We start from the raw sequence: 22,527 nt of genomic DNA on the forward strand, positions 1-22,527 counted from the left end.
CATGCCATGTGACAGGCACTTATTTTGTAATTTTGCCATTTTTGGTAAAGACTCATTCTGTAGAGGGTCTTATCGTTTTTCTGCTGAAGGTGAAACTATGACTATGTTCAACATTTGAGCACCAGTGATGCTGTTGTCACTTAGTCATTTTCAAACCAACTTCACATTTAAACCCCACCCCCATTTATTTGATTTTTTTTTTTTAAGCATTTGTGTGTCTGAATTTCTCATGACGACAATCAAGATGATCAGCTGTATGTCGTGCGTGTCCGGTACACTCTCCGAGTGGATCGCAGCTTTGATACGCTCGTTCATTTCCTCCCCTTAGGACACTATGTAATCGTGAATATTAATGTTGACTCTGAGAGGCCATCCTTGACGCTTGTAATTTCCTGAATTGCGGTTCAGCACGTCTGCCTCGTACCGTCACTTCTCTCTGCTCGCTACGGATGGGCTCGCTTGTGCGGTGATTAGTGAGGACATTGTGTACCCTCCGCACTCTGCTGACCCCAACAAATGAAAACACAGCGTTGCTTTTTCAAGAAGGAACCTTATCAAATGCTTCATATGAGGCAAATGAGTCAGTATGAGTCAGTCGTTCACGAGTACAGTGCTTACAAAAAAGGTTTTTGAGCTTAAGAAACACATTTGCCTTGAACGTTATCCACACATGATGCACCATTTACAAAAGACACAAATTAAAACAGACTCGAGCTTGTGGCGTGATTCATGTGACTGAATTTACAGAGAACTGGTATTTATACCAAGAACATTTCAAAAGAAGTTGAATCAATTCCATTAATAATTTAATTAAAGAGAAAGTATAAAACCATCATTGTGTGTGTGCATCAAACCCCCCACGGGGACTTTGTGTGAAATCATGCAGCACAATTATCCAATTCAAAAATATTATATTTTTGTATCATCTTTTTTTCATGATTCATTGAGTACAGTAATTGATCATCCTGACCTTTTTATAAATATGTTTTTATACTAGGGGTGCACCGATCACAATTTTCCGGCCAATCACCGATCTTTTATAAAGCCTGACCTGCCGACCCCGATTTTTGCCAATTACGATTTTTTTTTCATTACAAGCAGCATTTACCGTCTTCCAATCTTGTATTATTTGAAAACATTAAATAATATCGGCGAAATAATAAAAATTGGTTGTTTTAATTGCACATGAAGTAGTTCTCTCAAATAAAATTGAAAATCCTCAGAAGAGGACAGTGGCTGACTTTTTCATACCTCTGAGGAGGGAGATGAGATGTAAAAGAACAGTTTATTTTATAAGGGATCGGCCGATCATCGATCTTCCAAAATTAAGGAAATCGGACGGCCGATCGATCGGTGCACCCCTATTTTGTACTACGGTACTTATGTATCATTCTACTGCTGTCAAAATGAATCGATTAATCAACAAGTAATCGACTATCAAATTAATCAACAACTATTTTAATAATCGAGTAATCGTTTGGAGCCTTTTTTTATTTATTTAAAACGGTCCAAGTCCTCTGATTTCAGCATATCAACTGGAATTGTTCACTGTAGTCTTTCATAAAATACTATTTAATCAAAATAAGAAAACAATGACCAAACTGGTATCATAGCACACCATTAATCAATATATGAATACAAAATACAAAATAGACACCAAATACTGGTTAATAAATAGTAATACTAATAAGGGGAAAATAAATACTTTTCTAATACACTTTAATGCAAAATTAAAATGAGTCCGATCAGTCGATTAATAGATTGAATAATCAACACATTAATCGATTCTAAAAATTTGATAGCGACAGCACTATATAATTCATTCATTTTTCGAACGGTTTAATGTATTTTTAAGCTTATAGGCCACTCCTCCTGGCTGATGTCCGCTGTTAGCGAAGCATAGTTCATTTCCTTTTCTGTTTAGCAAGTAGAATTTCAAACATTCATTTTGCCTGCCCTTTTGTTGCTCAAACTATCCAAAAACTTAATTTGGGTGATATGTACTGCTAACCATGTCACTCTTAGTGTAGCTTAGCAACTAGCATGGCTTCTCCGTCTTTCATCGTCATCCCTTTGTGAGAACGATACTTTTCAGATACGTAGCTTGTTTGCTGCCATGGGGGGTAACGATTACTGACTCAGGGAGTTCGCAAGGTGTTGAGCTGCACTAGCCAGCGAAGCTTGTTGCTAGCTAGCTGGTTGACTAGACTGAAACCAAATGTATAAAGCTACAGTATCTAAGCCTTTACCATGTAAAGTGCACCTAAGACTGAATGTGAATAGTGCACATGGAGTACAGGCGGGGTTCTTTAACACAACACGAAAAACTCCCGCGATCACACATGACTAAATGATGTCATCGAACTTCTGTAGACGTTCATTAGAAAAAGCACACGTTTATTGCGGTTTGTGCGATGGGGACATCCTGTGTAAGCGGCACGTCGCCGTTCTGGGAAAACGTAAGCTTCAACTTGTGGCGCAATTGATAGTGAGGTGTGACACGCTCGACTGAAACCCACGCTAATTAATTGGTCAACAGATTTCTGGCCCAGTGTTGTCATGCAAGTTTTGTATGAGTCTGCGCAACATCTGAACAGGATTTGACCACTTGACAACCCCGGTTACACAATGACTCTGTCACAACCACAACTACACAACAGATTCCTTTGCTGCTTTACAGTTCACCTTTTGTGACAAGCAAAGCTACGAACTGTTATGACATTTACAATACGAAGAATATAAGTGTTATATATTGTTAAAGCAGAGCAACAGTAAAATTATTGATTTTTACTTTATTATTAGTGGCTTTGTTAGTGTTGATGGACAGTTAATTCCAAACTGCACTCACCACATTATTTTGTATAATGATTGTTATTTATTTATTTTTTTAAACGCTTATGTTTCACTTAAGGCTGAGCATTAAAAAAAATAAAAAATACAATTCTAATTTGTGATTTTTTTTTTGTAAATATTGCGATTGATTTAAAATGTGGTTATTTTTCAAGGTCTTAAAATGAAAGCAAATGAGCCATGAATTAATGTTTAATACTTTTGTAAACAAAAACGTTGCAGTCTTTCAAGTACACTATGACGACTTCATAACATTCTACAAACAAGTGTACTGTAGTTTAATATTAATCAGTAAATCAGATTACAGATTAGATATTTGTTCAATATCATGCAGACCTATTTATAGTTATTGTCTTATTGTTATCTGCTAGGATTAAGCTGCCACTGTAGCATGTTAGCTGACGCTATTCTGTGCTATCTTTTGGATTTTTTTTTAAGTAAACATTTCTATGTTAATATATATATGGTCATTTAAAAAAGTGAGTCAAACCTAAAGAATTAATATGAGCAAAATTTGTAATGCTACCCTCTCGTGACCACATTGCTCGTTTAGTGTCAACATCCTGCACTTTGTTTTAATTGAGGGTGTGCATTATTGACAAGTTCAACCGCTTTTTAGGAGTAACCGTTAAGTCTGGTTCTCAGGTATCAATGTATAGGTAGGCTCTACAATGTAAACAAACTGACCCTTCGTTGTAGCAAACCATTCATGTATACTGGGAGCCTTTTACACTTTGTTTTGTGGACTTAATTCACAAAGCATCACTGTTGTATAAGCATACAGCTGTAGCGAGCAGCATTAGCCGGTGAGCCCTGAGAATATAAAATCCTTATTTCCTCACCTGGTGAACATAAAGAGTGGTTTGAGAAAACATATTTGATGCAAAGCATCAAGTAAACAATTTAAATGTCACAATGACATCTATTCATGCCAGATGTGACCACGGGAGCAAGTTGGGACTGGCTCGTTGGGCACCGTTCATTCCTTCTAGGAGCTCCAATGATGCTAACTGTAGCCTCACATCCGAACCAAAATAGTAGCGAAGTCCAGTACTCACCTCCTGACATCGAAAGGCATGATGCTCGCACAGGTTAAGGGGAGGTGGATTAGCGGACAAAAAAAAAGGCACAACAGAGAGCAGACGGTTCTTCTCAAAGCTACCGGTTGTTCATCGGTACCGGGGTTGACGTCAGCTTAGGACGCTTTGCAAAATGTGATTGGCGGAGAGCTGCTTCCGGTTGGTCGTGATTCTACTTCCGGTGGCAAGGAACGCTGAAATAAAGAATGAAAACGTTTTGTTTTTAAATGATAAAACATTTTAAGTACTACAAATACACATATAAATTTATATTATATAACTGCGTGTTCACAAAACGTAAACGCTCACTTTTAACAACATTTTCTTTCGGTTCAAAGCAATTTACAAATAAAAATATTAATGTCAACAACGCAAATTCGGGATTCATATATATATATATATATATATATATATATATATATATATATATATATATATATATATATATATATATATATATATATATATGTATAGAGAGAGAGAGAGAGAGAGAGAGAGAGAGAGAGAGAGAGAGAGAGAGAGAGAGAGATCACATGGTACTGTTTGACAATAGCAGAATAAATCTGAATAGTCACCTTTTGCCATTTATACAAAGAATCATTTATGTCTTCCTGTCAATATATCACCTTGTGCTCTTAAACAGGCACATATTTTTACAGGAAATAAATGTACATTTATGAACAATCGAGAAGAGATTAGAAACTTTTGCAACATCTTTGTTTAGTTGTGTGCCATGACTCGTGAGATTTTTCTTAAATTGGTACTTGGCTTCATGTTGGCCAATTTAGGCAAGAAAATATGAATCATAATTTTTAGAATTTACTTTTAAGCTTAGTTTAGGAAATTGAACACATTCCGGTCAGAAAAACGTGTCAGTTGTTGTATATAGGCTGTGTGTTTTCCCATGATTGCTCTGGGGTTGCCTATAGTGTCAATGACAGTAAAATGCGTAAGGATGACAGCAAGTGACAGCAAAATGCGGCTGTCGTCTGTTTCACTTCCCTTTCTGGAAGAAGACTTACAGACTGTAGTTGATGGGATTGGAAGCATCGGCTCTATTCTCAGGCCATGGTCTAAACTGGTTTGGTTAATTGTAGTTATATGACATACTGTCTTGCATAGACATAATTTCAGCTTTACTTTTAGTTTACCTATTTTGCTGGTCATTATTAAGGGTGAAATTCACTTAATTACCCCACTCATCATGAGTTGGCAGAAGACACATTCATTCATTTAGGACAAAATGTTTGGATACAGCCTGTCCTCTAGCCCCTCCTCCCCTGGAAAGTGTGTAACATTCCTACTCTGTTGCTTTTGGTTTACTGTTGACTCATCTCACAGGAGCGTTAGGTTAAACCGGCTGGAGAGTTTTTGCACTCTGTTGTGATTAGTTACGATTCTGCCCTTTTGGTTTCCCATCCACCCCGTCACCCCCTTTCTCACAGGACACATCCATGATCCTTTCTTTTACTGAGGTAAATCCCAGGGTCATAATGGCACGGATGTGGATTGGGAGGATTGATAGTGCTACTCAGGTTTCTCTGAAGTGAGAATGAGGTCACAGCCCGTATTGAAGCATATCTTTTGAAAAGATAAGATAGAGTTGGCACTCATTCATACAGGACAAGACTATGCAAATCAGTTGATTTAGAGATTTACAACAGGTGACATGCTAAGCTGAAACTCAACGAGCATGCAAGGGGGGGTCAATGTATAGCAACAACAAAATACACTGATGTTTACCCCGTGCAGCTTCTTCAAGTCACAAAAGAGTCCAACACGCCCTCCGCCTGTTGTCAACAATGACCCTCCTGCTTCCTTATGATGAGACAGCAGGACTCATTATGACTCATCAAGGGATCGAATGAAAAGGGTTTCTCCGAGTGGCTGTCATGTGTAAAAACAAAAAATAAGTTATGGACAACAAAATGACATTTGCTTCTTTCAATTTTAGGTCACAATGACAGGTCGAAAGATCTCAATGTGCCGTTGTCTTCCTGGAAGACCCGTCTGTGTTTTGGTACCCAGCATGTGGAAATTTACTGGACTTGAGATTTCTATACAGTGATTAACTTTTATGGTTTGCCTTCACTCTCGGGGCATTGAACATTATTTACCTCCGACTAATAAAAACAAAGAATAAATGTTTATGGCCCCCGTGCCAGATATTTACATATTATTTTCTTATTTGTCAACTCTCAGGTCAAGAGGCAAAACAGAAATTGAGTTATACGCTAACATCATGGAAAAATTCATCAAATTCCTCATTTACTGGAGTACAGATAGAAACACTTAAATACAGTTCACTATATTTAATACAATGACTGATAGTAAAAAAACAAAAAAAAACAAAAGTTGAAGATACGAGCAGAATCTCCAATTATAAAAAAAAGCTTATAAAAAGCCAGATATTATAAAGATACTTGACCTGAAAGTCAAGGAATACATGTGACAGTGCATTAGCATTTGTTTACACTCTTACTCTTTATGCAAAATCAATGATTTCACTAAGCCAATACTATTTAGCTTAAATCAATATGGTGCAGACAGGGACAATCTGAAATGAAACACAAATATGAATATGTAAATGTAATACTTGTCTTAAACTAACGTCAGACAAAACCTTTATTCATTTGCCAATGGTTATTGTTGTCGAGTCACTAGGAATGAGTGTTTTCATGACATGATGTCACCAACATGTCATTAAAATGACTAACTGCTTAGGGGAGTCAACACCAGCGGTGGGACGTAACCACACAACTTTGTTAATGTACATTATCTATCTATCTATCTATCTATCTATCTATCTATCTATCTATCTATCTATCTATCTATCTATCTATCTATCTATCTATCTGTTTTGATAGCATAAAAGCCTTAACCAACACTAGCTAGTTCATGGTTTATAAAAACAAAAATAATTTATTTTCTTCTAGCTTATATAATTGACTGTATAAAAATAATTTACTTTTGTACTTTTTTTTTTTTACTTCAGCAAAGAAGTCAAATCAGTTTTATTATTATGATTATTATTATTATTGTTATTACAGTTACGGTTACTTTTGGCAACTCTGGTGAACACGTAAAAACAGATTTCGTCCCCTCCGTTTTTTACGTGCCCGCGCCGAGAGGGGACAGCTGGGTAATGAAGGCGGACGCGGACGACGTGTGCGTGCCCGGACCAAAATGTCCTGGGCGCGCGCGCCCGCGCGGTTCACTCACTGCGGGCGGGCGCGTGCCTTTGACGTCATACAGTCTGGCAGGACGCCAGTTAGGGGCGGACCCGTGACGTCAGTGGCCTCCCATTCACAAAGCTGCGGCCGTATATAAATAAAGTGCTTCGAGTCGACTTCCACAGTCGCTGCTAACTTACTGTTACAGTCACACCAGGAGGGGAAGAACAAGCAGCGGATACACTCCAGAAGACGCTCGGAGCACTTTTAAGTGACTTTTTCTTCAACTAGCAGCTCCCCGCCGCCTCACGCTTCAAGCTATATGTATTTGGATCTAACTTTCCTTTCCCGTCGCCCTACTATGGTCATAATGGAGGTGCCCACCATCGACTGTGCGTCCCTCCGTGCTCTGTTGGAGATCGACGCTCCGGGCTGCCTAGTGCTGGATTGCCGCTCGTTCCTGTCCTTCAACGGATCCCACATCGCGGCCTCCGTCAACGTCCGCTTCAGCACCATAGTGCGAAGACGCGCCAGGGGCGGCCTGGGACTCGAACATATTGTCCCCAACGAGGACACCAGGAGCCGGCTCCTGTCCGGCGAGTACCAGTCGGTGGTGCTCCTGGACGACCACAGTTGTGACTTGAGTCAAGCCAAGAAAGACGGGACTTTGATGCTGGCTGTGGCAGCCCTCTGCCGGGACCCGTGCGGCGCAAGTGTCTTCATCCTGAAAGGTAATTTAAAAAAAAAAAAAAAAAAGTGTCACGCAAGCATTTGTTGTGTTTGTGTGTGCGCGTGGCAACAAATGCGGTTTTCAGCTGTCACCATACCAGCTGGCGCTGCTGTAAACAATTCAGGAATAGACTCCGGCCTCTCTGTTACAACAGTTGTTCCCTTTTTTGGTTATGAGCTTACAACGCGCTGTTATATATGATTTTTTTAAATTATTATTATTTTGGTCCTCAGGTGGATTTGACGCATTTTCCAAAGAGTATCCAGACATGTGCACCAAGCCTTCTCCCTCCCAGGGGCTCAGTTTACCTCTGAGCTCCAACCACCCAGGAAGCGCAGATCCGAGCTGCAGTCCATGCAACACCCCCCTTTACGATCAGGTTTGTGTCTATTTATTTTTTTTTTACTTCTACACGATCACATCAAAAATGTACTTTACACCCATGACTGACTTGTGTCCACACGTCCCCTTCCTAGGGAGGTCCTGTGGAGATTTTGCCCTTCCTGTACCTGGGTAGCGCTTACCATGCGTCACGAAAAGACATGCTGGACATGCTGGGCATCACCGCCCTGATCAACGTCTCCGCCAACTGTCCCAACCATTTTGAGGACTCATTTTTGTACAAGAGCATCCCTGTGGAGGACAACCACAAAGCGGATATCAGCTCCTGGTTCAACGAGGCCATTGAGTTTATCGGTTAGTATTTATTTTGTATTTATTTTTGGACATGTTTTGGTCAATAGCAAAGCAATAGCACTTGTGGATTTAAATTTGAAAAAAGTTCCCTCCAAAAAGTGACCAGCTGGCTCACCAATGGCCCCCTTGGTTACGTCATCAGCCCTCAATTGTAGAAAAGCCCCCCTACGTCCCCATCCAGGCTTTTTTAAATGAGTTGCCAGGCCGTGGTGCCGCGCCGTCCTTTTGTTGTGTCCTCACAAAAGGCGACTTTTCCTCGCTCACTGGCGGCCTTCCTCCCAGATCAATAAGCCCGCTTGGGGGTGGTGGGGGGGTGTTCCCCTTCTTTGTGTACATGGCCCAACCCCCCTTTAAGGATGACCCCCAAAGGCATAAAAACTCAGAAAAACAGTTGGGTCAAAAATAACCTAAATTGGGCCAAGAATGGACCGAGTTATTTAAACCACAAAACAAGCACAAAAAATTGGGCTGCTTTGTAGGTTATTTAATTATAAGTTGGGTCAAATTAAATTAATAAATCAAAAAGCAAACCAATTCTTGGGGAGTTGCTTTGTGTGTTAGTCAGTTGATGTAACTTTTAGGGTTAATTAAATAACCCAATTGAATGGGGTCCAAATTAAGCCAACCCAATTCGAGTTATTTAACCCAAAAAGTTGGGTCAAATTAAATTAATGACCAACAAAGGAATTCTTTTTTTTTTTAGTTGTTTGTGGATTATTCATTTCCTAAAATTTTGGGGGTTAATTGAATAACCCAATTGAATTGGGTCAAAAATGATCCCAACAAGTTTTTTGAGCAATTTAACCCAAAAAGTTGGGTTAAATTAAATTTAATGACAAATAAAGCAACCCATTTTTTTGTGGGTTATTCATTTCATCCAATTTTTGGGGTTAACTCTTTCACTCCCAGGCATTTTGACCGACACCACCCACTTTGCTCCCGTCTGTTTTACTGGATTTTGACTGATTTTGCAAGGCCCATAGAATATTGTATTCGATTGCTATAAAAACATGGAACGTACCAAAAGAAAGATTCGAGTCTCTGTATCTGTTTTGCAGCAATTAGAATATAGCTAAGTTTAATCATTATTCAAAAACCTGTTGAAAACACTGGGGAAAAGAGCTTGTTGCAACTCTGCTGCCACCCGCTGGCCATTTTTTGTAATAACTACCATTGCTTTAAGTAGCCTCTTCATTTCAGAGGCTGCATCAAACCCTTCTGTATGCTCTAGTGCAAAAAAACAAACAAACAAAAAAACCTGTATAAATATGTTTTTGGCACCATGGCAATAATTAAAATAGAACGTTTTTATACGTTCTTGGGAGCAAATGAGTGAATTAATTGAAGTGGGTCAAAAATGATCCCAACCAACTTTTTGAGCTAATTAACCCAAAAGCAACCCAAATTTTTTAATTTATTTTTTGTGGGCTTTGACCCAACTTCTTGAGTTAATTGAATAACCCAAAAAGTTGGGCTGGTCCATTTTTTTTTATTTTTTTTGGACCCAATTTAAGTTATTTTGACCCAGTTGTTTTTAGAGTGCGCACTCTTTAATTTAGGGTCAAATTGATCCAAGTTAGTGGGTTGGTCCAATTTTTGACCTGACTGTTTTTTAGAGTGCCGCTGGCCCATTATAACCGTGCTAATAAAGATGACTTGACTTGATGGGATGTTGAATTAAAATTGCCGCCTCTTCTCTCTCTGCAGACTCCGTTCGGAACAACGGCGGCCGCGTGTTCGTCCACTGCCAAGCGGGCATCTCCCGGTCGGCCACCATCTGCCTCGCCTACCTCATGCGCACCAACCGCGTCAAACTGGACGAGGCCTTCGAGTTCGTCAAGCAGCGCCGCAGCATCATCTCGCCCAACTTCAGCTTCATGGGCCAGCTGCTCCAGTTCGAGTCGCAGGTGCTCGCCTCCTCCACCTGCTCGTCGGAGGCCGGCAGCCCGGCCATCGGCAGCGGCGGCACCGTTTTCAACTTCCCCGTGTCCATCCCGGTGCACTCGTCGGCCAGTCAGCTCTCCTTCCTCCACAGTCCCATCACTACCTCTCCCAGCTGCTGATTGCCGCATCGTGTCGACTTCAACAACTCTTAAAAACTGTGGTGCTGGTATCACTGCATTTTTGACTCCCGACGTCCATTCGATGGGAGACGCGGCAGCTACCGACAAAGCAGTATTGACGCGCGACAGCTCAATGAGGCTGTTGGGATGTATGTGAAAAAGGATTTTGCTACATGAAGGCAAACGCTTTTGATAATCATCATCATGTATGAATAACAAATCAGAGGGCTAACAGCAGTCTCAGGAATGTTGACCTCCCAGTTGTGTATTTTGCTTCCTAGTTAAGGGATCCAATAATGAACCGATGCTGACAAGTTACTGCTTCATTTTGAAGAACAACGAATGTATCCCCACTGTAGAAGAGGCCAATTTGAAGGCAAACGTCGTCTGCCTTTTGCTCCATGTGACGATCCTGACGCAACGGGGAAAGTGACCATTAAATACCTCATGTTTGTGTACTGCAAGCCCCTGTGGTGGGCTGGCAAATTATTGCTATGTGACATATTTATTGAACGAAAGTAATATATTTCTCGAGTATATCTATTTTTGCATATGTTCTTTTAAATGTTTTTATACCAACTGAATAAATGCGATATGACTTTGTACATTTAATAGTGACCCTTTCATTTGTGTTGTTTATACTTAATGCATCACGATCAGCCATATTAAAGCGCAATTCAAAGCATGCCAGATGCAAAATATAAAATGACACATTAGAAGACCTCAATTAGTACAGTGTGCAGCTAAACTTGGAGTCACAAGTACAAAAAACGACTAAAATGAAATTATTAAAGTTAGTTGTATGTGATGTATCATCTCAGAGCAAAATATAGAAATAAATATCACAAGTTTGGAAGAAAATAGAAGTACACAAATACGATGGATCACGAAAAAAATTGTGTGGATATTTAGTTAAAGGGATACTTCACTTATTTAGCCCATTATAGCAATAAAAAGTTAATATTTTGTCTGTAATTAATTTGATACTTTCATTATTTTTCACGTACAATTAGTACCTTTTAAAAACACATTTAGCAACTTGCTGTCGACTGAAAATGACATCACATGGGCTCAGGTAACCAATCACAGCTCACCTGTTTTCTAGGTTTGGTCATGTGACATTCACAAGCTAAGCTATGATTGGTCACCTGAGCCCTTGCGATGTCTTTTTCAGTTGACAGCAAGTTGCAAAATGTGTTTTTAAAGATACTAATTGTACATGAAAAATCATGAAAATATCACATTTATTAAAGGCAAAATATTAATGTTTGACTGCCAAAAATGGCTGAATAAGTAAAGTATCTCTTTAAAATATTGTAGTCGCTTGACAGCATTAATATATATCTTAGAAGTTTGGCAAAAAAAAAGTAGAAGTACACAAATATTAGTTAAATATACATATATATATATATATATATATATATATATATATATATATATATATATGTACCTGGCGATTCATAGACTCGATTCAATACCGATTAATCCCGATATGAATCTTTAAATCAATTATCGTTTTTTTTTTTTCTTGCTCAAATTTAGAAAATACTATCAGGAAACTTGTACATGTACACTGTAAGGTTGTATGAAAATATATTTATTTCTCTGAAACTCCAGTCTTATAATGATGTTTAAGCATGGATTCGGCCACATATTGAATCGATACGAGAACTGTGCGCTGTAATAATCTAACAACTGCCTCTGTTCATGCAATGGAATCCTATCATGAGATTTTTATTTTTTTTTCTCTCCTCACAGAAGACGTATGATGTCATGTCGTCCTCCATTGTCAGGGGTCATACTCCCTCCGTTTGAATCAGTGTGAGGGGCCCGGACAACGACAGGAGGCCCAAAGAATTGGCGAAGGAGCCCACCCTATGGGGCCACAATAGGAGCAGCTGCAAGGCGTTTGGGAAAAGTGTGACCACTAAAGAGCATTCAGGTCTCAGTCGTGCGCCTCTCTCACATGCCAATGGCGGTACAGGGGGTGGTTAGTTGGGAACGGGTGGTGGGGTGGGGGGCATTTTTATGGAGGTGCCTCTGAAAGGGAAAGCAATATGTTTGGTTTGCAAATTAGCCACAACATTGGCTGCGACTTCTTGTGGACTGTGAGAAAAAAAAAATGGTTGGACCTCAAGGCGTTAATGAACAAAATGGCCATCTGCACTCATTGGTGCCTGAGACGGATCCAGCAGGGTCAACTTGAATCAAAACATACATACATGAAACCAAACACATTAGCTCTATGCAAGCCCACTAGTCTAAACACGACATTCTGATTAATACTGTGTGTGCGAGATGAATTAAAAAAAATAATCCAGCCAATTTTATCCATCTCATGGGGGCGGCCATTTTTTTTGTTTTTTTTTGTTTTTTGTTTTTTTGTTTATTCAATACTTTCCATTTACAAGCATGAATCAAGTCCATCGAACCATTTAAACATGAACATCAAACAAAACAAAAAGAAACAAAAACAAAAACACAAGAACCGCTAGGGGGGTAACTAAAAATCCATGTCAAATTAAATAAATATGTTACTTTCAACACAAGCAGAAACAGTGGGGGCGGCCATTTTGTCACTTGCTGTCGACTGAAAGTGACATCACACTGTCGAAGGGCTCAGGTAACGACCATCACGGCTCACCTGTTGACGTTCGCTAGCTGAGTCCTTGGGCACATGTCAGTTGACAACAAGTGACAAAATGGCCGCCACCATGAGATGGATAAAAATGTGTTCCTTTTTCTATTAATGGATCAATCTGAGAGTAATCCTCTGTATTAGACAAAAAATAACAATAATAATCATTGTCCATCCATGTTTACACAATAAATAACATTTAAATTTTTATGAACGTCTATTTTCACATTATTGCTCTTCACAGCAGCTACTTTTTTTTTGTAAACGAGGTGAGAAACGTTTTTATTTTGAAAGCAATCTTATGCAAACAGGCCCTAAACCCTGCCATGTAAACATCCTTTGAGACAGCATCAGTCGTGTTGACGCCTCTGTGGGAAACGCTCATCCATGACCTCACCAGTTGCCTCAGACATGGACGACATATGCGGCACCCCCACCCCCAGCTGCCCCCCCCTCCGCCCATCCACCACCATCCCACCCGCCTTGTGTCCCTTGAACTTCCTGCGCATTTGTCTGTATGTGTGTGAAAGTCCCTTTTTTTTTTTTTTTTTTTTTTTTAAGCCTCTGTCAATAGTCAGTTTGGGAGATTAAAGCATTGTCGTCTATGTGGGCTGGGAAAGTGTCTGTCAACATGAGGCGCAAAGCCTGACAAGAGTCACATCAAGACGCAAACTGCGCTTTGTTTCTTACGCGTCCCCCTCCACTGTGTTGCCTTTTCAGTCAGACACCGTAATGACATTTGCTTGTTTCATTGAGCGACAGCGCTCTGACTCAACTTCAAAGCCGTTTTAATTAACAGCATGCAAAAGAAGTGGTTTGAAGTGTGTCAGACCTCACGGCCATGACAGGAAGTGAGCTAATGCGTCAAATACTTTATTTCTTTTGTGGGGGCTCTTAAATCAATAGAGCAGTTGATGCATTGAATGAATAGTCATGGTAAAACAAATCACATGACATAATTTGCAAAGCAATAATATTTACCACAGGAAATTAGTCACGTTGTTGTTGCTCGGTGATGTCATGTGAATGTGACATGTTGGCCTGGAGGTTTTTATACGAGATGGGATGGTTCACGATCATCATGTTCTCATGAGACTTTAACATCATTCAAAGCCATTAAAATCATTGCGTTTTTATGTATACCATACATGAAGAAATCTTTTTTTTTTTAATCCAAAACAAAATGAAAAACACATTTGATCTGGTCATTTAATTTAATTTGTTGTGTCTAGTATCGCCTATTGAACATTTTCAGACTGAGCCAATGCAGTTTCCAGAAGGTAAAACTTGTGTTCTTAAAGTTTGCCGATAATGTGAAGTCACCATTGACATCCACATAATCATAACTTGCAAATGTATACTAAATTGTATTGGGAAAAGGGTTCTTTAGATGTTTTTATTTCTTGTTTTTCTTTTTAACAACTGGCCATCAGAGCCCCCTAGTTACAATTTAAAGAGAAAAACAACAAAGGGGACATGGAAAATACAGACAGACTAACTTAAAGTTAATCAGTTGCTCTTCTGTGATACATTGACTTTAAACTAACTTTACAGGAAAGACGAGTGGTGGGAAGCTAGATGTGAGCCTCTGCAGCATTCATGCGATACATGATTGCTACTACTGTATTTACAAAGTCATATAGCACAATGAAATAAGTGCAAAAACTCAAAAATGTTGTTAATCTTTATTTGTAACTACGGGCCCAACTGAACACAATATTCAACAATTTAACTTTACAGAATTTCAGAAAAACTGTGGATTGATGATTTAGTAATTCAATTATTTTAAATGAAGGTAGGTAAAGGATGGTAAAGGAGAAAATTGTCTTCCACTAAATTGTTGTGACCAGTTAAACTTGTTTCGGAGCATGTTAAAGCTTCTCCAGCTAACTTATAGCTTAGCATTGCTTGATTTAGCAACATCGCTAAGCAACAATTGAGTTTAAGTGTAAAGTGATGAGATTTGTGTGACAAATGTGAGTGAAAAATAAAGTCACAGCTGGATCTTTGAGTATTATTGTTAATTATTATTTTTTTTAAATTATTATTATTATTTTAGTCGTCACGTCCACTGCCAACGGGCCATTGGCACAGCCTAAACAGCCACAAGGTGTGACAATATTTTTACTTAGTGAGTATAGTTTTACAATACACCAAATTTGGCAAACCCAAGAGTAATGGAATCAAGAATGGAATAATCAATGGAATCATCAATTCTAAAAAGAGTCGTTAGTGACAGCCCTATTTTTATGCATGACTGACACAAACAAGATATACATAAAATAAAAAGAATCATTATACTAGGCAGGAGCCATTATGTAATTATGATTACGTGTAATATCGTCCCTCAGAGGACAACCCTAACTCCGCTGTGGCACAACAGGAAGCTGTTAAGAAATTTCAGTATGTTGTCAAAACACTACCAGTTTACATAGAAACAATGATAGAATACACATGACAGTCACACTAATACTGAGCTGGCAATTATGTCCTTTTTGTCCCTGTGGAAGTGTAGTTATATGTCACACAGGACAGTAATTTAGCACAACACAACGGCGAACCTGCTTGCTAACGTTAGCGCTATAGCATGCTAACTGAATGTGAAAAGAATGTCAATCAATGAATAAGCCTCAATGATTGTGTTAACTAAATGTCTATTTGTTAATCAATTTAACCGCTCAAATGTAAGACTCAACTCATCATTGACGCCATTTAGGTGGTAAAAATGTTGTCATCCATAAACGAACAGCCCAAAGGCAGGTTTTATTGGTTTTCTGCTTAAGAATTGCTGTGAGTCATTGTTAAGTTCCAATTTGCTGACCTCACTGGACCTTAAAACGGGATTAAATCTCTCATACACGGATGTAAGGACACACATGGGATATCTTGAACAAGAAGATTTAGTCCACACATTGATGTCATGGCAAAATACTCACCTGCAGTAAATCTGTAAGAAGATTACAGCTGGGACATGGAGGCCTCCTGCTTGTCGGACTCGTAACCCCCACCATATGTGCACATAAACACAGACACACGCTCTACAAAATATTAAATATTATCCTGTACATTAGTAGTTACCTTGAAAGTAACTAGACTAAGTGCAATTTCTGGAGAAATTGCGTGGGAATGCTGAAAGCCAAATGCTAAGATTTGAATGCATGTGGAATGCTTATGAAGTAAATTGAGATATAAATTATTCAATTATGACCTCCTGGTTACTGGACAATGCACGTTGCCAACTGTGCCACCAAGCAGTATCAGACACCTGGTGATGACGGTAAGTTATAAGTGGGTGTGGAAAGTGATACTTAGAAAAAGGTCAATGTCTATCCCATTGAAAATGAATGGGGTGCTGGATTTCACTTTGATGGACTGGATGTGCTGGTGTCTGTGGATCTCACTCTGCCTCATCTATCCTTCTCTCCTTCCTCTCTTTAGTTTTTCCTCTGGTCTCTTGAGATCTCCTTAATTTGTTGGAATTTAGAGGTTTCTGGGGTTGGCGTAAGACTCTGATTTTGTAACCATATGGATGGCAGGAAGTGTTTAGTTGGTGCTGGATTTTACTTTGATTTATCTTTCTTTTCTTTGACCTTTCCTCTGGTCTCCTGACCTTCTGAACTTCACGACTCTGGCGAATGAAGTATCCTCTTAAGTATCCAATCAAGGGGAAGGGTAATGGGATTTTTATTAGGTTTTAGGTGAATTAATGAGTATAAATTTACACGTATTTACACGCACGCGCACACACATGCACACTACGCACGCACGCGCACACACGCACATTAAGATGTTGAATCGGCAAGACTACCGAATGAACAATTCTGAACTCTCTCTTAAAAAAAAAGAGAAAAAAAAGAAAAGAAAAGAAAAGAAAATGAATGGGGAAAAGTTGATATTAAACGTCAAATTGTGCAAATACTGTAAGTAATGTGGAATCAGACGATATAAAACCCGGGAGGCGTGAATTTTTTAAGCTAGTTGAAATTTGAACCGTGTATATTGGAAGTATTATGTGGAAGCTGTTACGCGGCAAAAAAAGTGTGGAGAATAAAAATCACAATAGCATATGTGGAAATGCTTCATCATTAAATTAGCTACTCTCTTTTCAGAGATGAGTAGACAAAAATCATATTCAAGTAAGAATACTGCTACGTTAGAAAAATATGACTCAAGTAGAATTTTTTTTAAGTCTTCCCATTATTTTTATGTATTTTCATTCTACTTACTAATTTATTTTCTTGTTGTTCTGTTAAGTTATAGTTAAATTAGAGTTTTGGTAGGTGAAGAAATACTAAGTTTTGAAGCTAATGAATAAACATGATTATTATATTTTCCGTAATGGCCCAGCCCTGGCCCAAGATGCAGAGGTGCAAATATGCAAATACAAAAAAGAGCAACAAATGGGAAATGCTGCTGGATATGAAGTTTTTGCATTCCTGTAATGTGTATTAAACGTGACATTGACGTATAACTGCTAGCAAGCAGCTGCATACACATATACAAGCAATCCCTTGCTCCTAAAGGGAGACAAATAAAGAGAAACGTTGAAACTTCAATCTTGAAAGATAGTTACACGTGCATGGCGGCTATGCGTGTAAAAAGATAGGACATTTCCTGACGTCTTTGGCCACCGATGATAAAAGCGTTCTTTTTGCAATATTCCAAAGCAAACGAAACCAGACAAACTGCAGTTGCGTGACAAGGGTCGAGATAAGGCCAGATTTTTAACTTGAACACAACACATGAACATCCCAGCAGAACGTCACAACATTACGCGTCGTCATTGACTTGTGCTTACAAAAGAGTGTGTAATGTAAGAAGAGGGAGACACTATGTCAGCCCTTTCAACACACCGACTCTTCCACTATTCATCAACTCCACCATTGTATATAAATGTTTGAAGTTGTGCAACTCTGCTATGTCTCACAGCGGGCACCAAAATGGCAAAACAATGACATCAATCAGAACCCTGCAGATATTACGCAGGCGGCCAACCAAGTCGTTAGACCCCAACCAGAGCCTTGTTTGCCCCTGCGACCCTGAAGACAAGCTTGTATTTTTCCACTGGCCACAGGCCCGAGGGGTTGTGTTCACAAGCAGCAGTCAGATCCTGTGTGGGGCATTCAAGGAATGTGCGGCATCTTCTGCGCTCACTGTGTGATGTCACGGCCCGAAAAACATACGTAGGAGAGCAGATGTACATCACAGTGTGCAGGCGAAAACAATTTGGACTCGTGTTTTGACTGCACATCTGGAATGTTTACTTGAAAACAACATAATTCAATGATTGCGTTCAGATAGCAAAGAGAGCTCATTTATTATTATCATTATTATTATAGTGATTTTCGATAGATACTTTATCACGTGATAGAAACTTCGTCAAGCACTTTTGACTATTAACTGGAAAAGGTGCTGGTAAGATACAAATTTCTTCAAAAAGAGTTGTGCACGTGACTCATGTAACAAATGAGTCAGGTGAGTGGTGTATCTGAGATGGCAACATGATGACTGGAAAGCACACACACTCGCGCACACGCACGCAATGTTTGTTTGGGTGTGAGCGCCATCTCCTGGAGGGTGTGGTGCATTGCAACAACACAAAGCTCCTACAGGAGCACACATTCACATCTATCTATCTATCTGTCTCTCTGTCTCTCTGTCTCTCTGTCTGTCTGTCTGTCTGTCTGTCCGTCCATCCGTCTGTCCGTCCGTCCGTCCTAGCTTCTTCTACTACTTGTATTCTTTGGCACTGGCAATGTATGATGCCATGTGGGAACGTACTGCCTCTCGCAGGCCAGTCTTGGTACTACAAAATACATCTCATTTGAACAAGGTGAAAAAGACGTGTGTGCGCACATGGCAATCCCAAGTCATGTGGGGGACGGTCACATTTTAAAAATCGGTTAAATTGGTAAACAGAATGTGTGAACACTGTTTTAGTTAGAGGAAGTGTAGTTCCTTTCCCTATGAAGGGCTGCATTCAGTTGATTTTTATTTTTTATTTAATGAGCGAGCGTCACGTCATGGTGAATCACATGAACTGCAGACTTTCATCACGTTTGAATTCAAGTTGAGCAAATGTTAGTGGATGAAAATCAAAATGGCCCTGATGAACCGAAAGCTCCTATTGGTCAAATGTGTGGATTTGTTTGAACTGTTGCTGACCGTTGATCCAGAACGTTAATAAGTAACACTCCTCTTAACGGAAATGTCACGTGCTGTAGTAGCGGCTACCAGTAATTTCCTGACAATCAAATCAAATAAATGATAAAAGGAAAGCAAACCCTCAGTGTCAAAGCAGATTACATTTCATTGTAATTTGACAATTTTATTTGCCTTAAGTATTAGAATGTACTCAGTCCTGCTATTCATTATAATATAAATGCAGAACTAAAGTACTGTGAGGCTTTATATCCACAATATAAGTACTGCATCAGAATCAGCTTAGTTAAAAACAAAGAAGATATTTATGCAATGTATTGAATATTTTTTTCTATTACTGTATTATATCCTTCACTTTGAACAATCAAATGGAATCCTGCACCACTGAAGCGCAGATTTACACACGACACCAGCAAAAACAGAAACCAGTCATGTCATGCCTTTTTTTAACGGTCCCCACACACACCCAGTTACACGCCCACACTGACACACGTGCCGACTTGACCTCGGAGGTTGGATTTCATTGGCCAGAACATCGAGATAACAAAGACCACATGCTCATGTTTACATACCTTCAAATTTCAGGCGGGATTTGGTACTTGTAGAGGAATAACAGGAGTAAATCCGCACTTCTTATGAGCAGACGAGCAGAGGAAACGTGCCTTCATGCATTTGGTGGAAGAATTCTTGAATGAGACACAACATGGGGAAGAAACAGCCTTCACTTTTTCAGCTTATCAGTCTGTTGTCCTTTCCTAACAGAAAAGAGCAGAGACGGACAGAAGACAGTAAGTCAGTTCTTTCTATTCTATTCTATTCATTCTACTATTTTGACTTGACTTCAAATCTTAATAGTAAATGTGTATTATATGTACAAAATAATAAAATATATACAATCATAAAAGTAGTTTCATTTTCTATTATTTAGGATTAATATTTTTGCAAGTTAAGATTTAAATTACTGTAAACAGCTCAAATTGTTTTGTATGTAGCTTTTTCTTACCAAGAGTATTTTTTGTCCAAATAATAATAATATTATTATTATTATTATTAATTATGATGATGATGATTATATATTATATTATATATGATAATAATTATAATAATAATAATAATAATAATAATAATAATAGCTATCATTATTATTATTATTATTATTATTATTATTATTATTGTTGTTAATTTATTTTAAAAATATAAAATAAACTTTTATTTTCTTCTCCAATCTATTCCGGGTGAATTTCACATGGCCTAAAATAAATAAATAAATAAATAAATATATACATACATACATACATACATACATAATTAAATGAACTGTGGTTGCACAAATTCTACCTGAGGGGTGTGGCTGCATGTGGGATTAACCAATCACTTCAAATTCCTGTTAAACAGCAGTTAGCACACACCTGGCTTGTGTGAAATGTGACAATAAAAGGGTCATGAAAAGCCTACTAGAACAGATAAACTTTATTTTGGGGTCATCAGAGACACTTAAAATATCAGCAGGCGTGCGCTGACTCCCATTTTACACGAGCTTGAATGTGATTGGTTTATTTGAAACACAGACACATCCCCAGTCATAAGAGGGTGTGCGCACTTGTGCAACCACAGTATCAGTTGTTTATTTTTACTTTACCTTTTGATTTTTTGATTTTTTTTTTCAATCAGGCTGTACAGGTTATAGGTCACATCAACGGGAAAGTTTTGAAAGTATTTGTCTTGGTCTCAAAAAAAAAAAAAAAAAAAAAAAAACTGGCACTGGAGTAGGGGTGTGTAAACTTTTTATATTAACTGTATGTATGAGATGGGAATGTTCCAGTTGCTATTCATTTTGTATCTAATCCTGGCCAAGTTCAGAAGAATACCAGTGCTATCGCAATTAAACACTGTTATTATTAGTTGAGGACAGACAGGAAATGCCTGCCCCTCAGTCTGCAGTCACTCGGAGTGTTGACAAAGATGAAGTCATGGTTTTCCCAGACCCCAGCAAGGGCAGAGCGATGGGAATAAGACAGAAGACGAGAGGCAGAAAGGAGGCCAAATGAAACAAAAACAACACATGATGCACAATGTCTTGACAGTAAAGTCTGTGGAGTCTCCTCCGCACTTTACATTAAATATTTATTTCCTGTCCTGAATGGATGAGAATTCTATGGGGAATAGTAACCATCAAGTAACCCAGTGGTGTCTAAAGTCATAAAGTAAAATTTGACACAATCACAATGCTATTTAAAAATAAGACTCTAGTAACAATATTTTCTTGATAAAAAGAAAGCAAAAATAGTAACAAAAAATATAAATAAAAGAAAGCAAAAATAATAACAAAAATATAAATAAAAGAATGTGAAAATAGTAACAAAAAATATGAATAAAAGAAAGCAAAAATAGTAACAAAAAAAGTAACAAACAATATAAATAAAAGTAAGCAAAAATAGTAACAAAAATATAAATAAAAGAATGTGAAAATAGTAACAAAAAATGTGAATAAAAGAAAGCAAAAATAGTAACAAAAAAAGTAACAAACAATATAAATAAAAGTAAGCAAAAATAGTAACAAAAAGTAACAAAAAAGTACCGTAAATAAAAGAAATAAAAAAAACTGTAACAACAAATTATAAATAAAAGAAAGACAAAATAGTAACAAAATATAAATAAAAGAAAGCAAAAATAGTAACAAAAAAATAGAAACAAAAAATATAAATAAAATAAAATAAAAATAGTAACAAAAAATATGAATAAAAAAAAGCAAACAGTAACAAAAAATATAAATTAAAGAAAGCAAAAATAGTAACAAAAATAATAACAAATAATATAAATAAAAGAAAGTAAAAATAGTAACAAAAAAATAAATAAAAGAAAGCAAAAATAGTAACTGAAAAAAATAGTAACAAAAAGTATAAATAAAAGAAAGCAAAAATAGTAACAATATTTTTCTTGATAAAAAGAAAAAAAAACTGGTTTGCGCCACTTTCTCTCCTTGAATATTTGTTTTTATTTAACATTATGACCCCAAAGTATAAAAACAATCTATAATTGCTTAATGTGTTGTTTTTAACGTGTTTAAGAATTCTTACATCCTTTAATTTTCCAGTATGCAGCCCTCAGAGGTTAACATTTGGACACCCCTGAATTA

General features: G+C 38.0%; 2 protein-coding genes across 2 annotated transcripts in view; one reads left to right on the forward strand and one right to left on the reverse strand.

Annotated features, from left to right (window-relative positions):
• Window positions 1-22,527, reverse strand: part of ergic1 (endoplasmic reticulum-golgi intermediate compartment 1) — a 105,130-nt gene that overhangs the window by 18,064 nt on the left and 64,539 nt on the right. Inside the window, exons 6-9 of the mRNA XM_077531824.1 lie at window positions 19,964-20,146; window positions 7,487-7,826; window positions 5,673-5,816; window positions 3,909-4,123 (exon numbers count right to left, since the gene is read on the reverse strand). Coding sequence (XP_077387950.1) covers window positions 3,909-3,928 — 20 coding nt within the window. The 5' untranslated portion in view covers window positions 3,929-4,123; window positions 5,673-5,816; window positions 7,487-7,826; window positions 19,964-20,146. The remainder of the gene's footprint in view (window positions 1-3,908; window positions 4,124-5,672; window positions 5,817-7,486; window positions 7,827-19,963; window positions 20,147-22,527) is intronic.
• On the forward strand, window positions 7,240-11,203 carry dusp1 (dual specificity phosphatase 1). The gene is made up of 4 exons (XM_077531818.1): window positions 7,240-7,833; window positions 8,066-8,211; window positions 8,309-8,528; window positions 10,236-11,203. Exons 1-4 carry the CDS (start codon window positions 7,425-7,427, stop codon window positions 10,589-10,591), a joined length of 1,131 nt encoding a protein of 376 aa, XP_077387944.1. The 5' UTR covers window positions 7,240-7,424; the 3' UTR covers window positions 10,592-11,203.

The sequence above is a fragment of the Festucalex cinctus genome, chromosome 9 (genome assembly GCF_051991245.1).
Source record: "Festucalex cinctus isolate MCC-2025b chromosome 9, RoL_Fcin_1.0, whole genome shotgun sequence".
NCBI classification, from domain to species: Eukaryota; Metazoa; Chordata; class Actinopteri; order Syngnathiformes; family Syngnathidae; genus Festucalex; species Festucalex cinctus.

Coding starts and splice junctions, on each gene's coding strand:
- dusp1 (XM_077531818.1), top strand. CDS start 7,425: ATGTATTTGGATCTAACTTTCCTTTCCCGTCGCCCTACTATGGTCATA. Junction 7,834..8,065: donor AAGTGTCTTCATCCTGAAAG/GTAATTTAAAAA, acceptor TTTGGTCCTCAG/GTGGATTTGACGCATTTTCC. Junction 8,212..8,308: donor ACACCCCCCTTTACGATCAG/GTTTGTGTCTAT, acceptor TCCCCTTCCTAG/GGAGGTCCTGTGGAGATTTT.